The sequence below is a fragment of the Nesoenas mayeri genome, assembly GCF_963082525.1.
Source record: "Nesoenas mayeri genome assembly, chromosome: 2".
Classification (NCBI taxonomy): Eukaryota; Metazoa; Chordata; class Aves; order Columbiformes; family Columbidae; genus Nesoenas; species Nesoenas mayeri.
In genome coordinates, this window is record NC_137543.1 from 152,719,531 (window position 1) to 152,746,497 (window position 26,967).

Below are 26,967 nucleotides of genomic sequence, written 5' to 3' on the forward strand. Positions count from 1 at the left end.
TTTCCCAGTGCTTCAGGACTTGACTTGCAAGTTTTGGGAACAAGGCTATACTTTGAGGAAAAACTTCAGGGAGTATAGGAAGAAGTTAGCAAACTAAAATCATTAAGACATTTTCAGCTTTCCAAAAATGTGGTAGGAAGGGGAAGAACTTCTGAAGTCCTGACTGGATTGCATTTAGCAAGTACGTGCTTCATGTTAAGTGCAGATCACCTGCTGTTTCTTGGTGTGTCTTAATTTTGAGATGAGAGGGATAGACTGTGTAAAAGGTGTAGATTGTCTGTGATGATCCCTCTTTCAGTGTGTAGTTGATATGGGGCCATACCGCCATGGTATCTAGGGAGATTTCTAAGAGGTTTTAACTTTTTATAGACTTAAATTTGAATTACATTTCCTATCTATTTTGGCTATGCTGTTCTGCTGGAATCTGGTGATAACCTAGTCCAAGTGCTTTTGTGGCACTCCAGGAAGAAAGCTGTAGAATTTCTACTGGAAATTTTGATACATCTGTAGATCCTGGAAAAATAACTCCCTGTGTGCTAGTCTTAATTCTCAAGTGATTATGTAAAGTAATTTTGTTATATCTTTATTAATAATAAATGCATTTTCCTAATTATTACTTTAACCAGTCTATTTTCTTTGGCAGGAACAAAACACATGTTCTATGCTCAGTAATGTTGAACACACAATCAATAGTGACTAAATTAAAACAGAAGTTTTGATGTTGTGATGGAACCCTTCAGAAATCACTTGCCATGGTTGCTTATGTTAGTGATACAGAGATCACTTGTTTACTAACAGTTTTCAAAGGCTGAACCTCATGGTGAGGGAGCCAAAGTCATTTCTTCTGTCTTGAAGTAGCTATAAAACTGTGTGTGATTTAATGCCTGATGTAGACTGATTGCAAGCCTAGTATAGTTCATTTCCAACAACAGCTCCTCTTGAATTTGGCTTATTTTAGTAGTATTTAATAGCAGTATTTCAGTAGTTTTGTACACAAGTTGATTGAAGGCAGTTGGCAGCTTCAGGATCCTCTTAAATTTCTTATTAATGGGTTACACTTGCAAATTGGCGGTATGTGATTTAGAGGACACTAGCAAATTATTAGGTTTGATAAATTTGGCAGTTAAATATGCTGGTATTTCTGGTGGTTTTTTTAACCTAGAAGCAGTCTTGGTGATTCATGTGACATCTGTAATTTGCTTTTTTTTTGTATCCTGGTGGACAATGACTCTGAGAAATCCCTTCTCAGACTGGACTCAGGCAAGTCAGTGTTTAACTCCCTTTTGATTAATTTCTCTGATTCCTTTTCAATCAGTAACACTTTGCTGCTAGAAATTCAAGGTTACTCTTTGAGGGAAGAGGCCAAAGCCCAAATCCCATGGTGGAGGTAGTTTAGATGACCTGCCTCTGCCAGACAGGACTTAATAAACCTTTCAGTGCTAAAGGCACTTGCTCATTGATCCTAAAATTGTCCCTTGCTGGGCCCACATTGGAATATGTGGCCTCTCAGAGCCCTTCTCTAGGACCAAAGAATTTTCTTACCTTGATTGACTGAACTGAAGACTTGATCAGGAAATTTGAGATTCACTTTAGAAGGGATTCTTGTCATCAAGTGGCAAAAGGTTCTGCAAGTGTTGGTGTGTTCCAGTGAAGGATGTTGCCATGGGGCCATTTAAACTTGTTGTCTGTGGTATGTGGGTCACCCATTCTCTCCCTAGTTGAATAATTATCAGGTGCTGTCATGGGCTTCTGTTAATGGGTTTTCAAACTGTGGTGTGCTGAGTTTTGTCAGTGCTTATAGGTACTGTAAATACAAGCTCAGTCATATAATTGGTTCTAAGCACAATAGCCAAGACTATATATGGGATGAACTCTTATTCCTCGACAAGGAATAGATACATGTAGAAATGGAAGCAGATAGAGAGGTGTAATCCCATTAATAAGCATACTGACCACTTACCTTCTGAGTAGGTGTGTGCAGAACATAGGACTAAAATACTTCTTTTAAAAAATTAAGTTATGGAAGTGCTGCTTTAGAGCAGTGTTGTTTCATGGAGAGGGAAAACCTACTTAGGCTTTGAGTAGGTGAGAAATATCAGAGCCAGAATATATATGTATAAAGAAAAAACCAAAACAAACACACTCGGCAGCTGAGCTGGGCTCTGAAGTGGCAGAGCACAAATTCCTTTGAAGTGCTTTTCAAGTCAGGTGGCAGTGTTTAGCTGAGCCAGAAGGCTTTTCAGACTTCCTGAGTCTTGGAAGTTAAACAACCAACCTCAGGTGATGTAGCATAACAACAGTATGGCATTTTCTGCTTACATTTACATTGTGTGGTTTGGCCTTTTTTTGTTTTGGTTTGGGGTTTTTTTGTTGTTGAGTTTTGTTTGTTTGGTTGGTTTGGTTTTGTTGTAACAGTGATCACACAATAAACAGCATTGAGAAATGTGACTTAATGAATGTTCACTATGGGTGCTTAAAAATAGAAATTATCTCTGGAACTCCTGGATAAAACCAAAGGAATGAGTAGGAAATGTGCCTTTGCATGATAGAAGAAGGGTACAGGAAAACTGGAAGAAGTTTCTGCTTGCCCGAACTGCTTCACCCATTTTCTCTCCATTAGTTGATAGCAGAAGTGCTTGTTAAGGCAGTGGAAAAGTGGACTTTGCCCTGGTCTGTTTCTTAAGGGCATTCAGTTCCTCACCAGAAAGCACTTAGTAATGGCTAAATCACAGGGAGAAGAAATATCTTGCTATTTATTTACCTGATGAAGGTGTTTTCTGAATAGTTGTAAACTCTGCAAGTATTATTGTGCCTTTATGCCGACATTAAAAACAGTTGAATTGTTTGCTCATGGCATTTCTTCAAAAAAACTATTCTGAGTAACTCCCTCCCCCTTTCCCTGTATGCGGTTCCAGGGAATGCTCCGGAGAGGAGTGACTTGGCATAGTTTTAAGTCTGGATCCAAGCAAGTTGAATAACTTTGTCCCACGGGAGAATTAAAAAAAATGCAGCAGATGGCAGCAATGATGCATCGGGCTGCCCGTCCGTCCCAACAATGCGTCTGCAGGCGCTTCAATGAGCAGGGGACAGGGGAGACTCTCTTACTTGGCGACTTCAAAGCAGACTTGCTGCGGAGGGGATGTATTCCCCAGCCAATTGAGCATCTTTTTTTATGGTCAGAGGATTAGTGGTGAATAGGAGGTTTGCCCTGAAATTTAGCCAATGTGATTCTTTCATGTGTACTAAATCTGAGATTGCCCGTGGCATTTAAATTTTAATGGCATTTAAATATATGGTAACCTGTGTTTAAGAATCTAAAGCATGTTATTTTTTTTATCATTCATTTGTCTTATGAGTAGAATATTTGTCTGGGGAGAAAAAGGTATATTGGCAGCTATATTGCAGCTTTGCAACTTTTGTGTTACACAGAGTACTTATAATGAGAAATAGGATAATAAATGACTCAAATAAATATTCAAATACCCTGCAAAAGGCTCAGGGAAGACAATAGAAGCATTTCATGCTGTATAAGGAAGGCAGGTTCGCCTCTGGTCTGTTCTATGCTTCGAAATGTGAACTGCAGGAGCCAGTGCAGACTGAAGTGAAACATTTTCATTTCTAAGAGCGCTTCTGCACTTGCTCAGTGCTACCTTATACTGATAGGTTATTATTGTAAGATTGTGAACAGTTTGGGAGAGCAAGACCTCCTTTCAAAAATGTTTTCTTATACCCGACTTTAATCCAGCCTGGTTCTGCTTACTCTGGTTCAGCACAGCATCATTTTTTTCCTCGGTCTTCAGGTGACAGCAGGAAGCAAAAATGCTTCTCTTTTGGTTCATTACTCTAAACAGAAGTGAAGTTAGTTTACCAACTGGATATGAATGAGTGAAAAGAGGAACCGATGCTTAATTTATTTCTATGTTGATAGTAGTAGACTTTTCTGTCAGAAGTGAAGGAGAATGAAATGCAAAAAGTGACTGTGGGCATCTCTAGTAAAGATGGGTTATTTTTTTTCCCTTGGAATTTTGGAAATGAAGCAGAAATCTTGTGGCATGGTGGTGACAGGGAACATATAGATAATAACACAGATGAGACTGAATTGTGTCTTAAGCCTTATGTAGGCTGTGTGACTTGTTAAAGCACCTGTAAAATAAGTCAGAATGATAATCCCGAAAAAAAAAAATAATAATGGTAGTGGAATATTAGAGCCTGGATCTCTGTGTGTTACCCAGCCTTTGCCCTGCAAGTATAGTTTACAGCAGAAGTTAAAATAGATCTCTTCGTTGAAAGGCTACTGCTTTAATTAACCTCAGTACCCCTGTATACTACTATATGAATACAATGAAGGCAAATCACCAGGCTAACTTGAAACTCTAGTTCAAGTACATCTTGATTAAACTTGCCATGAGGTGCACAACCAGTTGAAAATAGCACTGAGTTCAGTGTACAGCTGAAAGAATATTTGAAATAGAGTTTAAGGGTCTGTCGTGTCTTATTTTCATCTGTGTTTTCAGTATCTTTTAAGTAAAGGAGTAGTGCTATAGTGGTACAGTCTGCAAGCCCTGTGAAGGATGGGGTCCAAATTTGAAACAATAGCAATGGATTTGAGAGGAGGTCTGAGCGATATGAAGTTATGTAAAAGCAAATGAGAACAACTCTGTTTAGAGCAGAAAAGTTTGCTTGGTATTTTCAGCTTTTTTTAATTGGATTTTTATTTCTGAAGAAATAGAACTATTTTTTTCAGTAAGAGAATTCCAGTAGTAGAAGTCTTCCAATATGTAAATGCATGAGTATAAAGATGTTCTACGTGTCATAAGGTCAGAAATGAGGCTGTTCATGTACAACAAAGAAAACTTATACTGGGGACAGACTTTTGGAAGAAGCGGTATTAAGTCAAACTACCTCTTAAATCTGCCTGGGGTTTTTTGTAAAATAACATACAGGTTTTTTGGAGGTTAAGTACAATTAATCCTGTCACTGTACCATGAGATGGCTGGATGATCTGGAGGCCGCTTCCAGTGCTCTAAGTCACGGGGAGTATTATGTATTTTTTTTTTCTTGCAGATAACAAATAAAAAAAAAATGGAACAGAATTAGCTTCTGATAGCGTACAATGACTGTTCGTTGGAATACATGAGGTCTTATCTATCTTTAGCCTGTTTTTCCTAAAGAAGTAATCTTGGTGTAGGTTGAGCTCTGGGGGAAGGGAGGAGGAGGGCAAACCAGTCCCAAATGTGTTTGGTCTAATAGCTTCCACTAGTTAGTCTTCAAATCAAATTTAAACATGTGAAGCCAGAATGTATTTATCCTTACATAGAAAGCAGGATTTGTATTAAATATTAAGCAGTTTTTTGGCATACATGGACATTGTAAAAGATGTCATTTCAATATTTTAATGGTTCGGATGAAGGAAACTCTTCAGGAAATTAAACAGTGGAAGTTTGTAAGACTTGGTAATACTTGTAAGCAGACCGTAATCTCATTAGGAGAATTATTTGGCTTGAATATTACAATGCATATGATGAAATACTGAAACATTGCTCAGCAACTGAGATTTGTACTTTGAGTGGCAATGACATCTGAACCCCTCATGGTTTTAAAGTGTGCTATTTTTGGCAGCTGGGTGTTGGCTTGTCTCCTCAGTAGCCGCAGAAAGTTAGTTTAGTGTATAGAGGAAGGTGATTTGCAATGAGAAGACTCCTCTGACACTAATTAAACATGGGCTGCTGCTTCAGTAAAGAATTGGGTAACAGCACGAATGAGGAGAAAACCGGCTTATTGCAAAAATCTGTGGAAGAGGAAGCACCTGAGTCAAGGATAAGTAAAACTTTATCTTCCATTCTAGGAACTGTGAAAAGCTGGGATCTGCGTACAGCGGGAAGGACAGTTAATGGGGCAGCTGTGATAGTCGGCACTGAACGCGTTCGTAGCAATGATTGCGCAGCGTCAAATTGTAAATCTGGGTTCTGGGATAGAAAAGCACAATATCCGTCTTACCAAAGCATGGAGAATACTCCCCATGAGAGCTCTAGGAGAACATATGACAGACCTTTTAGCTTCTTTAATTCCTTTAGTCAGCTCCTGAAGGTGTCTGGTACATACAGAAATCTGCAGAAAAATGAAGGAAAGAAAGATAGGGTTATTAAAAATAGAGCATCTAAAAGATCTCATAGTAATGTTCAGGACATGAACAGTATAGAAAATATTAATAGTCATATTAATAATGAAAATGCAGCTGCAGAAGAGCATTGCTTGTTTTATCATATTTCTACTTCACATGTACCAGACATGCTAGACAAAGGCTCACAGGGTGAAATTTCCTTAAATAGAAATTGTCTGGAGGATTGTGCAGTTACATGTGACCATTCCAGGCAGAATGAAACAACGGTAAATGTTGAATACAGCAAAAGTGACAGCCTGCAAAAAGTTTCAAGTTCATATAGAGAGATGTCTCCAACGTTTTCCTATCTTGATGTAGACAACAGACAAAATACAAAAGATAGGGAGTTTTACAGTATTTGTATTGTCGATGCTGAAGATCTGAACGGGGATGAAGAGGTGCCAGCGACCGAGCATGAAGTGACTGCAGTGAACACAGATAACTCAGCTGTTGCTGATGAAGGAATGTGCAGCATGGCACGGCCTCTAGACACTGCGGAGGAATTTCCAGTGCAGCAACCGGCACACGTGGAAGCTAAGTTTAATTCACAGAAAGAACTGTTTGAGAATGAAAAAGACGATAGGTCAAACATGCGGGGAAAGGAAACAGAGGAGTACTGTGGCGTAGATGTACAATCTTATGATAACTTGCTGGTTAGCAGGTGTCGTAGGTTAAATACTGACAATACAGTAACAGATGGCTTGGGAGCAAAAGTATGTGATGAAGTCATCCCTCAGAATCAGCTCGAGGAGGTATATAGCATAGGTAATGCTGTCAGTCGGGATGAGTCGCTCCGTAGAGTGTGTGATTCTGTAGAACTTGTGGATGCTGCTGCAGAGGACCAATGCAGCCCTAATTCAGAAAACATGAAACACAATGATTGTATCTCCAGTGTATTGTTAAACACTGGAGTATGTAATTCAGGAAAAATTGAAGGAAGTGATGATTCAGAGGTAGTACCGTTTGGTTTAAGTAGGCATCCCTCAAGCGTTGTAAGGGAAATAAATACTAAACAGGTGGCAGAGAACATGGGCGATGACTTTAAATTATCATTAGAGTTACATGAAATGGACAATGATTCTTTTTTGGTGAGTCAACATGTAGAAAAATGTGCTGAAGAAGGCTACATCATAAAGCCAGAAAGTGAAGTAAACTCAAATGTGGAAAAGAGAATATTTCAAAGAATGTATGATAGCCAAACATTTGCATCTGACTCTAGTGAACATGGCAGCATCTTGGAAGAATTTGTGAAAGATAAAGAGAAATGTACAGGTACAGATTCGTGTAGGTGTGGAACTTTGAATATGACTGAAATGCATGAAAACATAGAAGAAAGTTCTGATTTTCAAACTCAGATTAAGGGTTGCACTGAAAACAAGGCATCAACTGAAGTTGCAAACCATAGTGGCATGGATGAAGATGTCCATGTGAGTGTCATTGAGCTAAAAGGTGACATGCTTGAGGAAGATGGGAGCTTGAGAAGAACTCAGTCATGGGTAAGTGGTGGCACTTTGACAACTCATGAACTACATAACACAAGTGCAGATGAAATGTTCCTAAAGGAGAACAGCCTAGAAACTCAGATTTCACAGGAGTCAGCAGGGAAGAAAGTTGAAGTACACGAATATCCAAGTTCAGATAACAAAAACAATGTCTTTTCTGTGTCTGTGGAACATGAGGATATGAATAAAATGGATTTGAACTGTAGACAAGATGAGCAACAGGATGTGTGTTCCTTCCACACAGTGGAAAGTCAGTGGGATTCAGGGCCTGACTCAGCCAAGGTAGCAAGGGATATAGTAGAACCTGTAAAGCAGACAAAATTTGAAGTTCATCTAGATGAGACAATTGATAACAAGGCACAAAATGTAAAACAGAATTTGGATGCTAACATTGATTGTGATAAAAACATCTTAAATTGCAATAATGGCTTGACACACAGCCAGAACACTTACTCTAATTCTACTGTACCTGTATCTTTGGAGAATTGCACATCCAAGAGTGTGAAATTGATAGACGACACTACAAATCTGGAAGATGACACTAATCACTCGCATAAAGCCCATAATTGTGTACCTTCATTGTGTCAAAATTCATACACTCTGCACAATAAACCAATGGAACAGCCTGAGTTATGTTGCTCTGCCAGTCCAGAGCCAGAGGTTGGGAACACCCAAGTTTCACTTGGGCCTTTTACTGAAGTAGGATCAGAAACTCATCGAAACAGTATGTGTGATATAAGTGAATGTAACCTTCAGGGTGGTGAAGTAAAACAGTGTGTCGGCCTCTCTTCAGAGGAGGAGAACCTCCCTGCTTTTAGTACGTCAGCTGGGAATCTAGAAGCTTTTACCACGGGGAACTTAAAGCAGTTAGAAGCCAAGGCTACTGAACTGAAAAACACCGGTTACATATTAAATACTCCAATTCACTTGACCGCAAGTTGGGAACAGATGCAGTCAGATCACAAGATTTTCTCAAACAAAGAGCTTGGAGTTTTTGTTGACCCAAAGCAGGTAGACAAATACGCTGCTACTCCTTCCTATGAAATACATGGTGCCTCTCCTGGGGCCGCAGGATTTCAGCGAGGCACTGAGCGGCGCATGTTAGCTCTGATGGAGGACGTATCGAGTGACCAAGAGCACGCCTATGAACTGGACAGACAAATTCCCCAAGTTGAAGTATGGTCACATTTCATCAGCCTTCACCCTGGCAATGGTGATTGGACAAATCAGCTGTTTTCTGACACCATTTCTGCTGGTAATGTTGACTATCTGATGGGCTTTCTATGGAATAATACAATTTCTAACAATACAGTGAAGAATGACAGACTGTGTATAGTTAGCGGAAACTTCCAAAGTGAACCTGAAGATTCAACAGGTGCTTCATACGCTGTGGGAAGATACTCGTATCAGCTGCTGGCACCAGAAAGTGTTGGTACTTGGGGATGGCAAGATAAAGATGAGTTTGTAAGTATTCCACAGAAGTGATTTGATGTTAAAGCTTCAAGCTGAAGCTGGGAATTGTAATGAGTCAAGTCAAACTGTGTTTTCATTTGATAGGTAAATATATCATATGCTATTTTGTCCTGAAGCTGACCAGTCTCTCATTCACAAAACTGAATGCTGTACAGCATGTAGTAGTTCAAAATGTTGCTTAATATTGGATATATTTTTTTCTTTTTGGTTCTGTTAACTGTGTGTGAAAGTTTAAATGCTGGGCAAGGTGTCTTAATTGTAGATTCTCAATTCTAGATGAACACTTCAGTATGTGGAAAGGAAACTTTCTACAAACTGCCCTCTTGACCTTCATATAAGAATAAAAGTTTGTGGATTTCCTGAAATCTTCAAGTTCTTGCCTGGTGGCAGTTGGGACACCTTTTGCTCATTGTGGAGCTGATTTTCTGCAGCTTGAGGAGGAGCGTGTGGCCGGAGCCGGGCTGGGGCGGGAGGACGCGTGGCTGCCCTGACCTTGCCTGGCAGCCGCGGTGCCACAGCCTCAGTTCGCTGCCTCCTGGGACAGCTTTGGGAATTAAAAATGGAAACTGATGGAACGTGCTGTTGTCTTTGAATCTTTACTATTCAAGCAGTGATGTCAAACACTTGCACTTTTTATAAGTCTTTATCATTCAGTAGATGTGTTTAAGTTGAGATTTTTTTTAGGTATTTTTACCTTCTGGATGTGTTTTCTGTGCACTGCGATAAGACTATTTTGAGTGCAGGTGTTTCAGAGTAATTAAAGCTTCATGAAGTATTGAATTTGACTGTCTTAAGCTCTGTAATGTTCCTAGCATCCTTAAATTCACAAAATGAATTTTAATAAGCTTTTTTATTATGTGTTATCATGAACAATAATATTTCCCAATATAATCATCATATTACCAATGACATTCTGGGTATGGAATAACTTAAGTTTTGCTCAAACATTAAAACAAGAGAACTTTATCATGTTACTATCAAAAAACATACTGTAGATGTTGGCACTGCAGAGAGCAATCTCTCTGAATCACAAATATAACAATTTATAAAGTGGTTACCTATGACCTATAACTCAGTGTAGTCAACATTGAGTTAATGTGTATATCAGAGAACTGCCTGAAGTCCAGGGCAAGTACAGGTTGAGTTAGTCTGTCAAAGGCAAAGCAAGGAATGTTTCTTGTAGTTTGCTCTGCTTGGCCACCTTTTCTGATGATTCTTAATCAGGAAAATGAATTCTGTGCTGCACTACTCAGTTGTTTTTGTACCTGAAATGATTATGGGATGGCAATTAAGTTAATACATTCAGATGTAGAAAAAAAAAAAAAGGCAATCTTAAGTTGTATATCTGATACTGTTACTTGAAGCTGTACATATATATTTATGCACAGATGTGTGCTGTGCATCCACAAAGTGCATAATCAAATACATTTCTTTTTGTAGGAGTCAACCAAGGTTTCCGAGTTAAATCCTAATGCAAAGGTGTGGGGAAATCATATGTTACACTTGGAAGCAAGTGGTGCCACTGATGGTAGCGTGAGCAAAGCGTGGGAAGAAATACCTGACCAACCTCCAGACTCTTGTAAAGAAGGTATGAATAAGAGTTTCTAACTGTTGTTCAAGCAAAAGGTAAAATTCAGTACAGAACTTTCTCCATTTTAATTTCCTGTTGAAAAAAAAAGAATGCAAATATGTAAGCAACCTCAGACTTAGTTTTAACTAGGATGTGACTGTGATCAGAAGGAATGTTTTTTGAGTGTTTGTCACCTCTGCTGCAGGACTGGATGCCAGTGGTGATGGCGACAAAAAGCATCAGAATGCTGTGCTGACAGAGCTGCAGGAGCCGCCACCAGCTGTTTCGGTGTCAGACCAGACAGATATGAACCCTTTAACTCTCGATCATTCTGAGTATGACTCTATGCATGAAACCACCCAGACAGGTAAGAGAAAGCTAATATTTACTTGGACTTGTTTCTAAAACAAAACACACCATATTTTAATTCAAACATTTTTTTTTTTTGAACTACAACAAACAAAGCAAGCAAAAGCCAGCAAAACTAAACCAGTTTTGTTGTTAAATATATGCATTCTGTAAACAGATCCCAAAAAATCATGTCTCTTTTGCTCTCAGCCTTAGATGCTGCACAGACTCAGTCATAAGTCCTGGATACGACTGAGCATTGTTTTCTGAAATGTTATTCTGAATGTGACGCCCCAGTGTAGACACTTACATGTAGATATCTACCTGTCTAAGCTGTGTGTTTCTAGTCTGGTCAGGTGCTGAGATGCAGTTCACATTCCATTTGTGTCTCAAGTAGTAGTGTTAATGTGTTGAAACATTAGTCTTGTACTTAAAATGTTGAAATAAACAACAATTTAGTCTAACTTCTTGACATTCATTTTTAATGAACTTTCATTGTTTTTTTCAATGTAACTGTTGGTAGCTATAGTCTATACTAAATGGCATGTTTTAAGAAACTTCAGGGAACTAGCATAGAGATTGAGCCATGCTTATATTTTGCTGAAAGGGACAGGAGGTCTGCAGGGTGCCTCTACATTTCCTACTTGAACTGAGATGAGGGATGGGAATGAGGAGGATGTCCTGCATGTTTTTGAGGTCCATGAGAGGTCTGCTCCTTGCTCACTGTGCTCAGCTCATATTATTACATGTATTTTAAATGACCAATATGGCAGCCATAATAGTTGAAAATTAAGACAACTGAAATCAGATGCACATTGCGCCATCATCTTTGGTTTTCTTGTTGAAAACTGAAAGTTCTCTGTGATTCTTCTACTTAAGGGTATTATCAGGGAATATTAAATAACTGACTGGCAAATAGAAAAATTATATTAATGGTGCTGAGCACTCTAGAAGGGAACAGTGTTCATCAGCTTAGTGTTACAACTTGTCAGCATGTTCTTTATGTACCCAAAATAGTTAATTTTTGTTAGCAAGAGTCAGATAGTGGTGTAAATCAGCTGAACAGCAGGTCAGATCTATTCTGATTCACAAATAGTAACATAGGTGGTCCCAACTCTGAAATCTGATTTCTTTAATTATTGTTTTTAATGCATGTAATTTTGGTTTTTACTGGGTTTTGTGCAAGGAAGTAAGAGGAGATGGGGAAGGAGAACAGTGATTAGTACATGAGATGTGTATTTCTTAAGGTTTGGCATTATCTACATCAGAACAGAACACATGAAGGACAAAACAGTGGGAGGAAATTAGAAGTTGCTTTAGGAAGAAGAGAGGTTAAGGAGAGCTGAACAAAAGGATGGAAGTCACTGAAGAAGGGAAGGGTATAGATGGTAATAGTGTAAAATACTTTTTAAAAAAACTAATTTACATTTATGTAACATCTTAATAAATGTTTTATAAATGTCTAAAAGCCACACTAAATTTCTGATCTTTAAACAGTTCTCCTACTGACACAATTAGTTTACTCTCAACTGACTACAACATATTGGGTCTAAACTAAAATGAATATGAAATTAGTGTTTTCTATGTGGTAATTCTAAAACTTCTAGGTATAAGGAAAAGAAATTTATTTCTCCTTAACCAAGAGATTGTTATTTGGTCACACATCTATTAATTGATTGGATATCTGCTGATACTTCATTACTACATTTTTGAAACTCTTTTTTGAATTAGTGTGGGAATAATCTAGAGAGAGGCCAGAAGTACGAGGTGCCTTTCTGTTTCTCGCTTGCCGTATTAGTCAGCTGCATGAGTCAGGGATCCATCAGATAGAAATTGGTTCATTTCCTAAGACTGGAATACAGATACACGAGCTAAATTGGTTCAGTATTTACTCTGAGAAGTGTTTGTAGCTGCTCTTCAAAAACTGCTTCAAATTTTTACGGATTTGGAGAACAGAGGTTAACAAGTGAAGTCGGACATGGTTTTTCTTTTCTGTCTTAGTGTTTCTGGGGAGTTTTGGTGCATGGTGAACTAATACACAATGAATGTTTCTTGAATTTGAGCATTTGTTACTAGTTATAGAGCCAGTAATAGACGTGATGGTTTGATTGAAGTATGTGTTGTGTAATATAGCAGAAGTAAATTTTAAACTTAAGTGTTTTAATTATTAGGTGGAAACGAACAGTTGCAGCCAGAAGGTCAGGAAGATTTACGAGAATTACTGAAAAAAACACTGGAATTCTGTTTATCTAGGTATGTATATACCTAAATGTAGCAAACTGGATGATAACATGATATGGTACCTAATGTGGTTCTCAGCTATCACTTAAAATTGAGTGGAAAGGATGAGAATTTGGCTAATGTAACACGCAAATTCCAGAGTATCATATTGATATACCTTTTAAAGCTTACATGAAACTTCTGGGCCTAAAACGTGAACTAGCAAATGTTTTGTTTTGAAGTGAGAGTAGTTACAACCAACTACAGAGTAGGTGAATTTTTATGACTGATACTGTTTTTTTTTTGTAAATGTAAACTGAGGAAATGAAACCATTTGGTAATCTTTGTTTGAGCTAATGATTTTAAAATTTGCATTGATACTAAATGTGATTTTTATATGTGCATCTGTAGATCCCTTTGTATTTTGAGGGTCAATTAAAAAAAAGAAATTAAGGGCTCTGAGTCATGTGTGTTCCTGTATAGACTGATGCAAGATCATCAAAGCAATTTACTTGTACTTAATTATTCTCAGAGCTTGTGTCTAGATAAAACATCCTAAACATGTCTTAATAACCTAGAACAATTCCTAATCTGTATACTCACACATAACCAGTTGCAGTCAGTGCTCATTTAAAGTAATAAACTCCCAACAATATTACATGTTTGTGGGGATAATGTGCTTCCTGAACAGGAAGATGCCAATGCTGTTGCGTGAAGGAAAAAATACATGTTTTAATGTTTTCTACCAAGTGAGATATAGTAGGTGAATGGACTGGGGAGTTGGTGAAAATGCTGAAAATGAAATGTAGTGTTGGAATCTGCATTTTACTGTGTGATGAGTTTTTGTCTCAAGTTTATTGGCAAAACTACATCTGTGACATTTCCCTATTTTTTTTTCTGTCCCAACAGAGAAAATCTTGCCAGTGACATGTACCTTATATCACAGATGGACAGTGATCAGTATGTGCCAATAATGACAGTAGCAAACCTTGATCATGTCAAGAAACTTAGTACTGATATGGATTTGATTGTTGAAGTGCTGAGATGTAAGTAAAAGCCCTTCAGTGCTAGAAAGCATTTTAATTATTGCCATAAAACTATTATTCTGAATTTTCAATCTCTTGCTTTCTTTGTTATGTATTGCAATAAAATGCCATCCATTTTCTGTAAAGCATTAAATAGAGCAAGCAGCTTCCAGTTTAGATCATCACAATTATAGGACTGCAGTTTTATCAAAGCTATTTCACATTTGAGGTATTGAGTATTTATCTGCGTATATGAGAATAATTTGACTTTAAATGGTGGGATAACTCGTATGACTGGCAGTTCATGGTGGATGGCTGTCGGCTGTTTTGTAAAGACAGGCAGGGAAGAAGAGGAAGAGGAGACACGTTCTACATTAAGAATGTTGAATGTATAGAAGTCAACTATGGTGACTGTGGAATCACCTCTGGGTCAAGATCAGAGGGGTCATCTCCAAGAGGGATCTTACCGTAGACATCTACCTCATACTCCAAGACAATAAGGCTGGCGCAGCAATGTTTGGGTCACTCAGGTGAGCTTTGGGTCAATAGAACTTGGTTCTGATTGGTGGCTTCAAGTACCCAAACATTTGTTGGAAGAACAATACAGCAGCTTGGATGCTGTCCATCAAGCTCCTGGAATACGTAGAGGACTGTCTTCTCATACAAGCACTAGATGTGACACCCAGTAAGGAGGCACTGCTGGACTTGGTGCTCACACGTCAAGGAAACCTGCTTTGTAGTATCTCAGTTAGCAATAGTCTTGGCTGCAGGGATGACAATATTGTGGAGTTTGGTATCCTGCTGAGCCCACTGAGGGTTAGTATGAAGACAAAGGTTTTACATTTTAGAAGAGCAAGCTTCAGCTCGCTCAGAGCTCAGGTGGGGAGAGGTTCTGTGGGAAGCTTCCGTGCAGCTAGCGAGTGCTGGGAGTTCTTCAAGAGCACTCTGACAGAAGCACAAAAACAGTTCATACCCTTTAAAGATAAGGGAGGTAGGCAGAGCAAGAGACCCTTTTGAATTAACTGCAAGCTTCTGCATCTGTTCAAAACAAAGAGAGGTGTACCAGAGGTGGAAAAGTGGATGAGTGCCTATTGAGAACTACAAAGCTATTTCCAGGGTGTGCAGATATGCAGTTAGAAAACCAAAAGCCCAGCTGAAATTGAAATTGGCACAAGGTGTCAAAAACTACGGGAGGGATCTTCAAGTACTTAAACAACAAGCAGAAACAGAAGGAAAATATTGGCCTGCTGTTAAACAGCAGAGGTGAGTTAGTCACCAACCATGCTGAAAAGGCAGAGCTGCTCAGCACTGTTCTCACCTCTGTCTTTAGCAGCACTGTTGGGCCTCAGGCCTCAGAGACACAAATCCAGGTTGATGGTAACACAGACCCACCATCAGTGAAGGAAGAGTTTGTAAGGGAACTGTTAATGTTGCAGGAGCTCAGCTGCTACAAATCAGTGGGCCATGAGAATTATACACCCAAGGGTGTTAAGGGAGTGGGTTGACATCACTGGGAGGCTGCTCTCTGTAATCTTTGAGAAGTCATGGAGCTGGGGGGTGTCCCAGCAGACTGGAAGAAGGCTAATGTCACCCTCCCAACTACAAGAAGGGCTTAAATGAGGATCCAGGAAATTATGGCCCCATCAGTCTTACTTCAGTCCCTGGGAAGGTTATGGAATGAATCCTCCTGGGGAAACCACAAGGCAGTTGAAGCACATGACTGGGAATAGCCAGCATGGATTTATCAGTTGCAAGTTGCGCTTGACAAACCTGATCACTTTTTATGACAGAGCAATATGCTTGGTTGATGTTGGGAGAGCGGTGGATTTTGTCTACCTGGATTTCTCCAAGGCTTTCAGTATGGCTTCTCATGGCCTTCTCCTAGGGACACTGACACATCATGGTCTAGACAAGTGGTCCATGTGGTAGGTGGGGAACTGGCTGACAGGCTGTACCCAGAGGCTGGTGGGAAATGGCAGCCTGTCACAAGTGGGATGCTTCAGGAAACAGTATTTGGCCCAACACTGTTTGATATCTGCATAAGTGATCTGGATGATGGGATCAAGTGTACCCTGATGAAGTGTGCCAATGACACCAAACTTGAGTGGGGAAGTGGGCACTTTGGAAGGGAGAGCTGCGCTGCAGGATGACCTGGATAAGCCAGAGGAGTTGGGCTAGCAAGAACCTTATGAAGTTCAACAAGAACAAGTGTAAGATATTGTACCTGGGAGAACGTACTCCAGGAGTGCAGCACAGACTGGAATCTGCCTGGCTGGGGAGCAGCTCTATGGAAAGGGACCTGAGGGTCCAGGTGGACAACAACCTCAGTATGAGTGACTCCAGTGTGCTAGTGCACCAAAGAAAGCCAACAGGATGCTGGGCTGCCTGAGCAAGGGCATCCCCGGCAGAGATAAACCTTTATCCCATTCCACTCAGTGCTTGTCAGGCCATGCCTGGAATCCTGTGTTCAGTTTTGGTCCCCACTATACAAAAAAAGATGTGGACAGGCTGGAGAGGGTCCAGAAAAGGGCCATAAGGGTGATCAAAGGACTGGGAAGTCACCATAGGAGGAAAGGCTGAAAGAACTGGGCTTGTTCAGCCTTGAGAAAAGAAGGCTTAGGGGAGGCAGTGTTCCAGTATTTAAAGGGTTGCTACAAAGAAGATGGAGACTCCCTTTTTTACAAGGAGTCCAATGGAAAAGATATGGAGCAACAGACACAAGTTACTTGTGGGAAGAATCTGATTGGACACAAGAGGGAAATTTTTCACAATGCGAACAGGCAGCCATTGGGATAATCTCCCCAAGGATGTGGTGGATTCCTCAACACTGGACATGTTTAAGATTCATCTGGACAGGGTGCTGGACCATCTTGTCTGGACTGTGCTTTTGTCAAGAAAGGTTCCACCAGATCATCCTTGAGGTACCTTCCAACCTGGTATTGCGATTCTATGATTAAATTCTCAGAAAAGGCTGCAGGAAGTTACCACTAAGCTAAGAATCAAAAAAGGTGACTTATTGTGTGCCTTAGGAACAAAGCTAATGAATTGGGATTTTTCTAGGCTGGAAGAGTAGGAAGAGTGTAGAGATTTTAAGGAGCATGTCTACCCAGATTCAAATGTTAGAAAGTATTCTAAGTCATCTTCTGATTGTTTCTTAATTTAAAAAATATTTGAAGTTTAGCACAAGAAACTTTGCATTATAAAACTGTGTCCACAGCATCTCTTTGTGTGCAAAGCTATTATGACTGCTGACAGCTAAAATACATCTTTGTCTTTTCTCTTTCAGCGTTGCCTTTAGTCCAAGTGGATGAGAAGGGAGAAAAAGTTCGGCCAAATCAGAATCGCTGCATTGTGATTTTACGTGAAGTACCTGAATCGACCCCCATTGAAGTAAGTTCAGTAAACAATGCTTTTTCACTTAGGATTTGGAAGTTAGATGTCTTCCAGATTTCAATAAGCATATCACATTACTTACTACATTGTTAGTGAGTTTCTAATGTTTCTAAATGTTTCTAAACACTACACCTTAAAACGTCCTAGTAAAGTAGTTAAATTTTTGCAAACATTTCCATAATGCTGAGGGCAGAGGTGTCAACAAGTTGCTAAGGTTCTCCACTGGCTTGTGAAATGCATGAGAGAGCAGAGAACTTGGTTCTTTGAAAGATCTTCAATGTAACTCTATAGCTGGGACTGTGACTAATGGAAAAAACAGGAAAAAATGTTTGCCCATAGATTAAACCATCTTGAATCTTCAAAAAGAAGGCACAGATTCTTGATGGTGGGTAGATATTTTAATTTCCCTTATTTAATTTTACAAGGAAGAATAAAGGTTTTGGAAGAATTGCTCTTCTTAATAGTCTTCATTCAAAAAAATACTACAGTTAAAAAACTTAGAAGTGAGTGGCCTTAATAAACATTGGCATGAGACAAAGTGCTAAAAGGAATTGGAGGGAACATGTTAGGTGTGCTATATACATAGCTTAAAAATACCAGCTACTTTATTTTCCTCAATGAAATGCAGCTTTTCAAAGACTGCCTAGCTTTTAATATTGGAGATTTTTTTTTCTGTTATCTCTGTCAGGTTGGATATATTAGCAGTGGATAGTTGCTCTTCAATGCTTAAGAACAATGAAGTTGTGAGGAGCCTTAATTTTCAAAAAAGGTGGTTTGAAGTGATTTATGCATTATGTATTAAATTTGCCATACTTGAAAACCTAGATTTTATAGGATGCCAGATTTTATAGGATGCATTTCCTGGCCTAGCATGGTCAGACTTTATTTAAGCAGCAAAGTTCCGAGATACGGTAAGGCTTTTCAAGTTGCGTCGCTTTCTGATGCTTCTTGCCTCAAATCTGTGACAAAAATAAATGCAAATGCAAATGAATTAAAAGAAATATAGAGTCCAGGATGTGGGTTTTTTCAGTAGAAACTAGCAGATTGTTTCTGAAGTAACAAACCCTGTTTCGCATATGTTAATCTGTAGACACTTGAAGTGTATCTCCAGGCTTCTGTTATAATGGCAGGGTTTTCCTATCTCATGCAATATGAATGGGGATTCTTGTGGTTCCACGATTTTGGGGACAGGGGAGAAAAAGGCATTTTTCTGCACTTGATGCCAAGTTTATGCCTCTTTCTATGGCCTAAATAGCTTATCTCCCCTGGTTTAAAAGGAGCGGCTGCTTCTACTTGCAGTATGGCCTTGAACAGTGCTTGTTTGAGTTCCTTCGAGTCAATGAGGAGGTTGGAGAGAGCTAACACTGCTGCAGGTGTTCACAAATTCTCAGTTCTCTTTTGTAAGCCTGAAAGTGCTTTATATCTTTTTGACCTGGAGTTCCAGAGTTCTGCACTTTAATTGTTTCTCCCACCCTTTTGTCTTCCTTCCTGTCCAAACCACTTTCCTTAGGAGGTTGAAGCACTTTTCAAAGGAGATAATTTGCCTAAGTTTATCAACTGTGAGTTTGCCTATAACGACAATTGGTTCATTACATTTGAATCAGAAGCCGATGCACAGCAGGTAACAGTATATTTTTTAAACATTTTTGAATATAACAGTAGACAACAGTGGGATGAAGGTGCATTGACAGGTCATAAACTGTATTACAAATGTGTAACAACTTAAAAAGAAAAAGCTCAAATCTCTAAAACTGGTCATATTTCCTCTTAGTTAATATCCAGTTATTAGTCCTGTTAAGCATAACCTTGTAAGAGTTTTACCTTGTTCACATATCCTGGTTTCATGGCCAAGATGTAAGTTTTTGTACTAAGAACACTGATATTTTGGGTGATACATTGAAATATTTCAATTGTAAGATTTAAAATCTTGTTTTAATGCTGCTGAAGCAGCTATGCCATAACAACTTAAATCTTGGTGAATGCGGATTACATCTGAGGATTTTCTGCGGTCTAACATTAGCAGACACTTTGAGAATTACTGTTAGGCCTAGCCTGTCAAAATTGTTTCCTTTGTTTAAATTATATTTGACAAATTTTATGATTACTTTTTTAAAGGCTTACAGATACCTTAGAGAAGAAGTGAAAACTTTCCAAGGAAAACCAATTAAGGTAAATAGAGCTTTATGTTTGGGAGTGGGGAGCATGTGTGAATACATTCTGCTTTTTGTGGGGCTCACTGTGTTTTCTAATATAAATTTAAGTGGTCCAATCTCAGCAGCTATTTGACCTAGAGATGGGCTATTTTGCTTGTCCTGTTCATCCTTTCTGGCAGCGCTATATCCATCCAAGCATTTAGCAGCAGGGAAGCGTTCAACTGTTCCTGCCGCCCTCGAAGGAGAAGGCAGTGACTGAAGGGTGTCCAGTAAAAGTTTGAGAGCTGCTGGTTTTGAACCATCCTGATGTAATTTGAAAAGGCTGTTGTAATAAATAATGTAATCTCCTTTGCAGGCAAGGATAAAAGCAAAGGCAATAGCTATAAACACATTTTTGCCAAAGAATGGATACAGACCTCTGGATATGAACCTCTACACGCAGCAGCGTTACACAACGTCCTTTTACTTACCTCCAGTATACAGTCCCCATCAGCAGTTCCCACTGTACAGCTTAATTGGCCCACAGACCTGGCCAGCCACACACAGTTACCTTGACCCTTCATTGGTAAGTCACTTGATTAGTTGCTTTCTTTTCAAAGTTGGTATTACTCACCTCTGAAGTCTTGAGGTGCAGGAAGGATACATATCCTGAAGAGGGGAGTTTAAGATACTGATTCTTCTTGAAAAACAATTTTTCAAAATTCTTACTGTGGTACCAAAGATTAATTATTTGAAAATTGCATCTGGTCTTGGACTGCAATGTGATTCTCTTCTTAACCTTTTAGTTTTTGAGGCAGTTCTTCAGTAAAGGTTATTAATTAAACATTAAATCTTTACTAAAGACTTTTTTTAGTAATGGTTAAAAGCCTCTTTAGAAAATAGATCTTCAGAATATGTGTGCAAATACTAGAAAAAGCAAGTCTGATATATATTCAAACTTAATGGAATCAGATCAAGATACTAAGTTATCCTTATTTGTAAAATTTATATATTTATATAAAAGCAGGTAAAATAAGTTTTAGGTTAACATGCTGAATTACCCTATTCGGCATGTTCTTAAAGCAAAATATTTTCTGTGCGAAAGTAACAATTTTTTGGCAATAACAGATAAAATTACCTTTCCTGATAAAAAATAATTCACTTTTAAATAGCTTGATTTTAAAAAGTTTCCTTAAAGGGGCTGTTGATAAGCCTTATAGCTAGTGTGGTAGCAGGAAGTCCTTATATTCTGCAATGGCAGGTCTGCGGCATCCTGCAATGCTGCTTCCATCTTGTCCATTGTGACAGTCCCATCAGAATGACATTGGCCCCTTCTAATCTGCCTTTGTTATCCTACAAAAACTAATATGAATATAGTTTTCTGTAATGGCTGGGAAACTAAGGTTTGCCTGTGGAACCTCCTTCTCCCCTCTGTGAATGCCTCTTTACTTGCGGCTAAAAGAAACCAGGGTAGCAACGCTCAAAATTAGAAGCTTTTTAGAAGTCTCTTTTGGCAGAGGATTAAAGTGTCCTTGAACAAACTTGAATAAACTTCCTGTGTACCAAACAGCAAGCTAATTAAAAAGTTGGTGTGCTAAACACTTCACACAGAGGGAAGGCAGCCAGAGCCCTGGCGGGGAAGGCTTTTTAAGGGGGATGAAGAATGCAGAGGAGATTAGGTAGCAGAGTGAACAGTGTTATTCCAGGAGAAAACCACCTTATTAAGCAGCACTGAATGTGATTCTTCTTCTAGATAAACAGACTGTTGCCCGGCCTTGCTGTGGGACAGTGAGGTAGTTGGATGGCACCAGTGTAGAAAGACGTAGATTAATTGGCCACAGGTTTGAGCACAGCGTAGTGTGTATCTGCCTTATGTCATCCTGGAACTTCTTGTATTCCAGAAAGCTTAGAAGTCCTGTCCTCTGGGGGAAGACATTACAAGGTTGCCAGCATTAAAGATCTCATACCTTTCTGAGTAAAAACAGAAAATGAACTGTCAGAGCTTTGCCTTCAGCTGTGTTGCAGTATATTGTCATGGGCTCGCTGTATTTTGTGTGCATGAATGTAGTCTGTTTCTTGAACCTTTTATGTGAAGAGCTACATTTGAATAGAAATTAGTTGTGAGAGCAGGGACCATGAGGAACAATGACACAGGAGTAATTTTCATGAGACAGGGTTGCTGTTTGCACATAGAGACATGTGTGCGAATAATAGAAGTTTCCTCTTCTGTTTTGACATAAATGCTAACAGTGCTTTGTCTCGTCTCTAGTTTGAGATTAAATACACTCAGTAGTGTGGGCATATGGTTTTATTTCAGAAACTAGGATATGGCAGCACATGTTCTGAAAATTCTGAAACTAGCTACTTCTTCATCATGTACTTAATAGTATTTGAGGAAGGATATAGTTTGTCCTGCTTATGTTTCAAAACAAACATTCCTTCCTCCCTCCCTCCCCCCAAAAAGTGAAACAAAACAACAACAAACCCGAGTGTACTTCTAATGAGCCAGGTGAGTTCTGTGAAGAGCGCAAATTGATGCTCTCAGTGCTATTGGAAAATGAAAATGATGGGTTTTTTCCCTCTAAAAGATCACCCATTCTCATAAAGAAAGGAGTGAATATTGCTGGTGTCCCTTTAAGCAATGAGTTAAACTTTTTTCTTTGGTATGTTCAATGTATTTTCTTTATTCAGGTTCTGTAGTTGCTTACTGGTTTGGATTGAAAGGTAATGAGGAATGAGGTTTTTTTCTTTTTAGGGAGAGATTCACGTATAGACTATAAGAGAAACAATTACAGGCTGTGTGGGTTAGAGACTCTTTGGCAAGGAAGTTTCTCTGTACTCTGAAGTCATGCATAGCATGGTATGAAATAGAAGGAGCATTATTTAACAGCCAAGAATTTTGGCTCATGTCTTTCAATCCTCTTAATGAATTAACAGAACTCGAATGCGTGTAGTTGGCTGTCTTCTCAAAAAACCAATGTTTTGTAAGTTGGTTACAAGGCTCTGGACAACCGCTCTTGCTGTTTGAGCCAATCTTTTAACTACTGCCCTGCATAGAATGACATAAGACACAGGGTTAAGAAGAAATAGTATTCAGTTTGTTTATAATTATGAGCACACAATATATTCTTTAGGTAACACCATTTCCAAATACTGGATTTATCAATGGGTTCACGTCTCCAACCTTCAAACCTGCTGCTTCTCCACTGACCACACTCAGACAGTATCCTCCCAGGAACAGGCAAGTTCTACCATCTTTTAACAATATACACACTACTTTACCATCTGGCATGTGGGGGTTTTAATCTGCTTATTTTAGTAACACCAGCTAACTTGAAAATACTTGTGAAATTGAACCTGGTGCAAGGTTAAGTGAGGCCAAAGGGCAGGTGGCGCTGCTGTTGCTAGCGGATGGACTGTTTGTAAATGGACTGTCTGAAAGCTGAGGATTTGTCTGTCCTGTGATTTAGAGTATTTAGATGAAATATTCTGAATGATGGCATGTGATCAGCAGGATTATTCATAAAGTATTTCCAACTTCAAGTAGGTTTTAGTAAAGCCATAGTTGAAAACAGACAGTGAAAAGGTTAATTTTGATAATTCACATGACCTGTTAAAATGAATATTTATCACTTATAAATGAAATAGGCAATAAAGGACTAAAAATCTTGCTTCTTCTGAATTCTCTGTATAGACTTAGGCTTCAGAAGATATCTCATAGTGCGTATGTTGAAATGACTTTTGAATTTGTAGGAACCCTAGCAAGTCTCATATACGACATACAATACCCAGTGCAGAAAGGGGACCTGGGCTTCTAGACAGTCCCACAATATTCAACTTTTCTGCTGATCGTTTAATCAATGGCGTCAGGAGTCCACAGACACGGCAGCCGGGCCAGAACAGGACACGGATGCAGAACGCTACCACGAGTTACACCAAGAGGGAGGTTGGAACCGGACGGATGGAACAGACCAGCATCGACTCGTCTCCTGGATTAGGCAGAGGAAGGTGAGTGTGCTCTGCAGGTGTCCACTGAACAACCCGCTATTGCTGCTTCTAAATGACTACTTTTAGAAAAGAGGTATGGAACTGTTGTCTTTACTGTTTTAAACTGAGATTGTCTCTCCTCAAAGCTAAAATCTTGGAAAATACTTCAGAGAAAGTCCTAGGTATAGAACAACTGCAAAGTGGGCTCGCACAATTCCTTGGCAAATGAAAACCATTAGTGGCAACTGATGAACAATTTGCAGCTGTAAGATCTAGTCCTCTATCCTTTCGTTATCTGTTAAAGTTTTTTGTGTATAACTTGTTTGATGTGAATGAAGCAGTTCTGCCCATTCCGTTGTTCTGTGGTGTAGATTGTGCACCTGACCCTGTACTAGCAGTGCTCATTGTTAATTTTTTTCAGTTGAAAGATCAGATTTTTGCCCAAATTAGACATGTACAAAACAAAAATGATGGATTGATATGGAGGGAGGAAAAAGGGCTGTGTGCAACTAAGAAAACTATTGTTATGCAGTTTTAAATAACTAACACTTGAGGAGCTGAACATTGGTGGCATCAATATTAATGTGAGAATATAGCAGGCTTGTCTTTGAATTTTTTAAATACAGTACAATTCTTATAAGTGCTTTATGAAAGTGCTGTGCAGCTTTGTTCAATGACGGCTATGTTTGTGTCTCCAAGTAAATCACATTTTGAGTGACTTAATGAATTGGAAGATACCTCGAGTCTTGCAGATGATCCTGTATTAGACTTGCATTGTATCATTGCAAAATTAAATAGGGATTTTGTGCAAGGATTGTAATACTTTTCTAAATCTGATTTGCCCAATTGTGTTATAGCTGGTTGAATGAAAGTACGATTAAGGATATAGGAAACAAGATCGCTCAAACTGTAGACTACAAAAATATACATGAGTAGTCAGTACTTGGATTTATAGTCTGATGTTTTGGTATTGAATGCGATTAAATTATTAAAAGTTAAACACTAAACATAGAAAACATGTTGGAGCTGAATTAGAATGCATTGTAAATTTTAAACTGCTGCTCAGGGAGACTTTACTTGAAGCAAGACTGGGGAGAAGCGCTGGAAATGTTTTGTAAGGGCTTTACTGGAGCTGAAAATATTTAGCCATCTTTCAAACATTACACAGGAATCAAAATGAAGACTAAAACCTTTACTTTGGATTTTGAAAGGTGTTCTCTAAGCCTTATATGTAATTGGCACTCAAATGCTTTTAATGCAGGAATTATTTGTAACCAGTGTATTCTTATGCTGACTTGGGTAAGATCTGTACCTTTATTTTAATGAGAGCTTGCTAGAAATTTTTCCCTAAACAATTTTTTAATAACCTATCAAGAATGAAGATGGATGAAAAAGCAATTTGAATTCATTTCTCCTGTTTTCACCAACTGCCTTCCATTCGTTTATAGGCAAGGTTCTAATGACTGCTTTCTCTCCCTTAGGAAAAACTCATATGGCTACCGAAAGAAAAGGGAGGACAAGTTTACAGTGAGTGTTCCTGTTCATATTCATCTATCATAAAAGTAGGGTAACAAGGCAATAGTATGGATATTATGTGGAATAGCAGGTGAGATAAGTGATTGCACAAGCAATTGTTTGTCACAGTTGACCGAAGACAGCAGCTCATTAGTGTCACATGAATTTACTGCGTTTGGGTATCAGAGAAGATTGTCCATTAATGCAGAAGTCAGGGAAAAGTTAAAGTTACTCTTTTATAGAAGAATAAAAATTCAATCTTGGTGTTACTTTGTCAGCATGCCAGTGTTTGTGTTCAGGGAGAGCTAAATAGCTGAGGTCCTACACCTGATACTTATCGTTGATGTATACACTGAAGAATGTTTTACTGATCCATGTGTCATAATGAATGTTAGTTATTCAGTGGCCAGTTTTTCTTAAATACTTCTACAAGCTCTACTTGGTAAGGGTATACTAACACTATCGAAATATTATCATCTTGGTAAACTTAAATTTAAGATGAATACCTAAATATCCTTCAGACTTGAAGAGGATGGGCTAGACATTGTGTAGAAGAAAAAAGTGTTGTTTGTTTGTTTGTTTTTCTTTTTAGTAGGATTTAAGGTTTTATTTGATAAAAACAGACCCTTATTCATATCACAATTGCAAAGTAACCCCCACTGCATGAGCCATAACACTTTCTTAACAGTCTGGAATCGCCACATTTGTGTGGTTTTTGTCTCCTGCTGTTCAGTAGCCTTATGGGACTTCATAAAGGAGCATCAACATTTGGGAAGTATAAAACAAGTGGTTCCTTCCCTTTGGTTGCTTTTAGTTCTTGTCAGGCTTCTCAAAGTTCAGTGAGATCCTGTTATATGTAGTATTCTCAATACTTTCTTTTGCCTTTTCAAAGCTGCTTGAATTTTTAGATTGATGTTCTCCTATCAACATTTTTTTTCTGTCTTTGAGAGAACAAGGTACAGATTGGGCAGATAAGCGAATGGCTGCAGTGAAAGGGTTACCTTGGATGCTCTTACTGAGCCGGAGAGGCTCAGCTGATGTTAAAGGTTATTTTGGAATGTAAAACTAGTAGACATGACTTCTTTGGAGACCCAGGGTTCCCTTCTCTCACACCAGGCTTCAGCTGCAGCCTCAATGGAGTGATGACTTTTGATTTTCTTTTTAAAGGAAAAATTAGTGTGCACACTTGCATGAGAAAGCCTGAAACTTTTTGATAAGATTGTATCTGAGGCTACTGACATAAGCCAATTACTCAACATGTCAGAGCAAGTTGACTCGAGAAATTTCATGCCGTTGGCAGCTTAAAATCCATTTAAGTCCTTCCTGCTCTCAGGAGTTTGTTAATGCTACTTGTTTCTTAATATCTTAGGGCTTTCTAGGATTCATCTTAAAATGTTTGTAACAAATATAAAAGCATTGTCTATTGCAGGACTTCAGTCCCCTTTAAGAAATCTTAAGTGCTGTGATTTGAAGAACTGTTTTTTTGAATAAACAAAGTTGTTCCTCTTGCAGTTTGAGCTGGATAAGTGTTGTGTCTCTCTGTGACCCTTTGACAGGTCATCTGACTCCTGGTTTGGAGGTTTGCAGCCTCCATTCCTGTAGCGCTCTTAAACTGTTCTGGGGCTCATGCTGGGTCAGTAGC

General features: G+C 38.9%; 1 protein-coding gene across 2 annotated transcripts in view; it reads left to right on the forward strand.

Moving 5' to 3' along the window:
• Window positions 1-26,967, forward strand: part of LARP4B (La ribonucleoprotein 4B) — a 57,207-nt gene that overhangs the window by 20,601 nt on the left and 9,639 nt on the right. For both annotated transcript variants that reach the window (XM_080338982.1, XM_080338983.1), the window contains exons 3-13: window positions 10,576-10,723; window positions 10,911-11,072; window positions 13,225-13,306; window positions 14,183-14,319; window positions 17,585-17,688; window positions 19,202-19,312; window positions 19,807-19,860; window positions 20,200-20,409; window positions 22,958-23,064; window positions 23,694-23,831; window positions 25,292-25,337. In XM_080338982.1, the coding sequence (XP_080195108.1) occupies window positions 10,576-10,723; window positions 10,911-11,072; window positions 13,225-13,306; window positions 14,183-14,319; window positions 17,585-17,688; window positions 19,202-19,312; window positions 19,807-19,860; window positions 20,200-20,409; window positions 22,958-23,064; window positions 23,694-23,831; window positions 25,292-25,337 (1,299 nt within the window). The remainder of the gene's footprint in view (window positions 1-10,575; window positions 10,724-10,910; window positions 11,073-13,224; window positions 13,307-14,182; window positions 14,320-17,584; window positions 17,689-19,201; window positions 19,313-19,806; window positions 19,861-20,199; window positions 20,410-22,957; window positions 23,065-23,693; window positions 23,832-25,291; window positions 25,338-26,967) is intronic.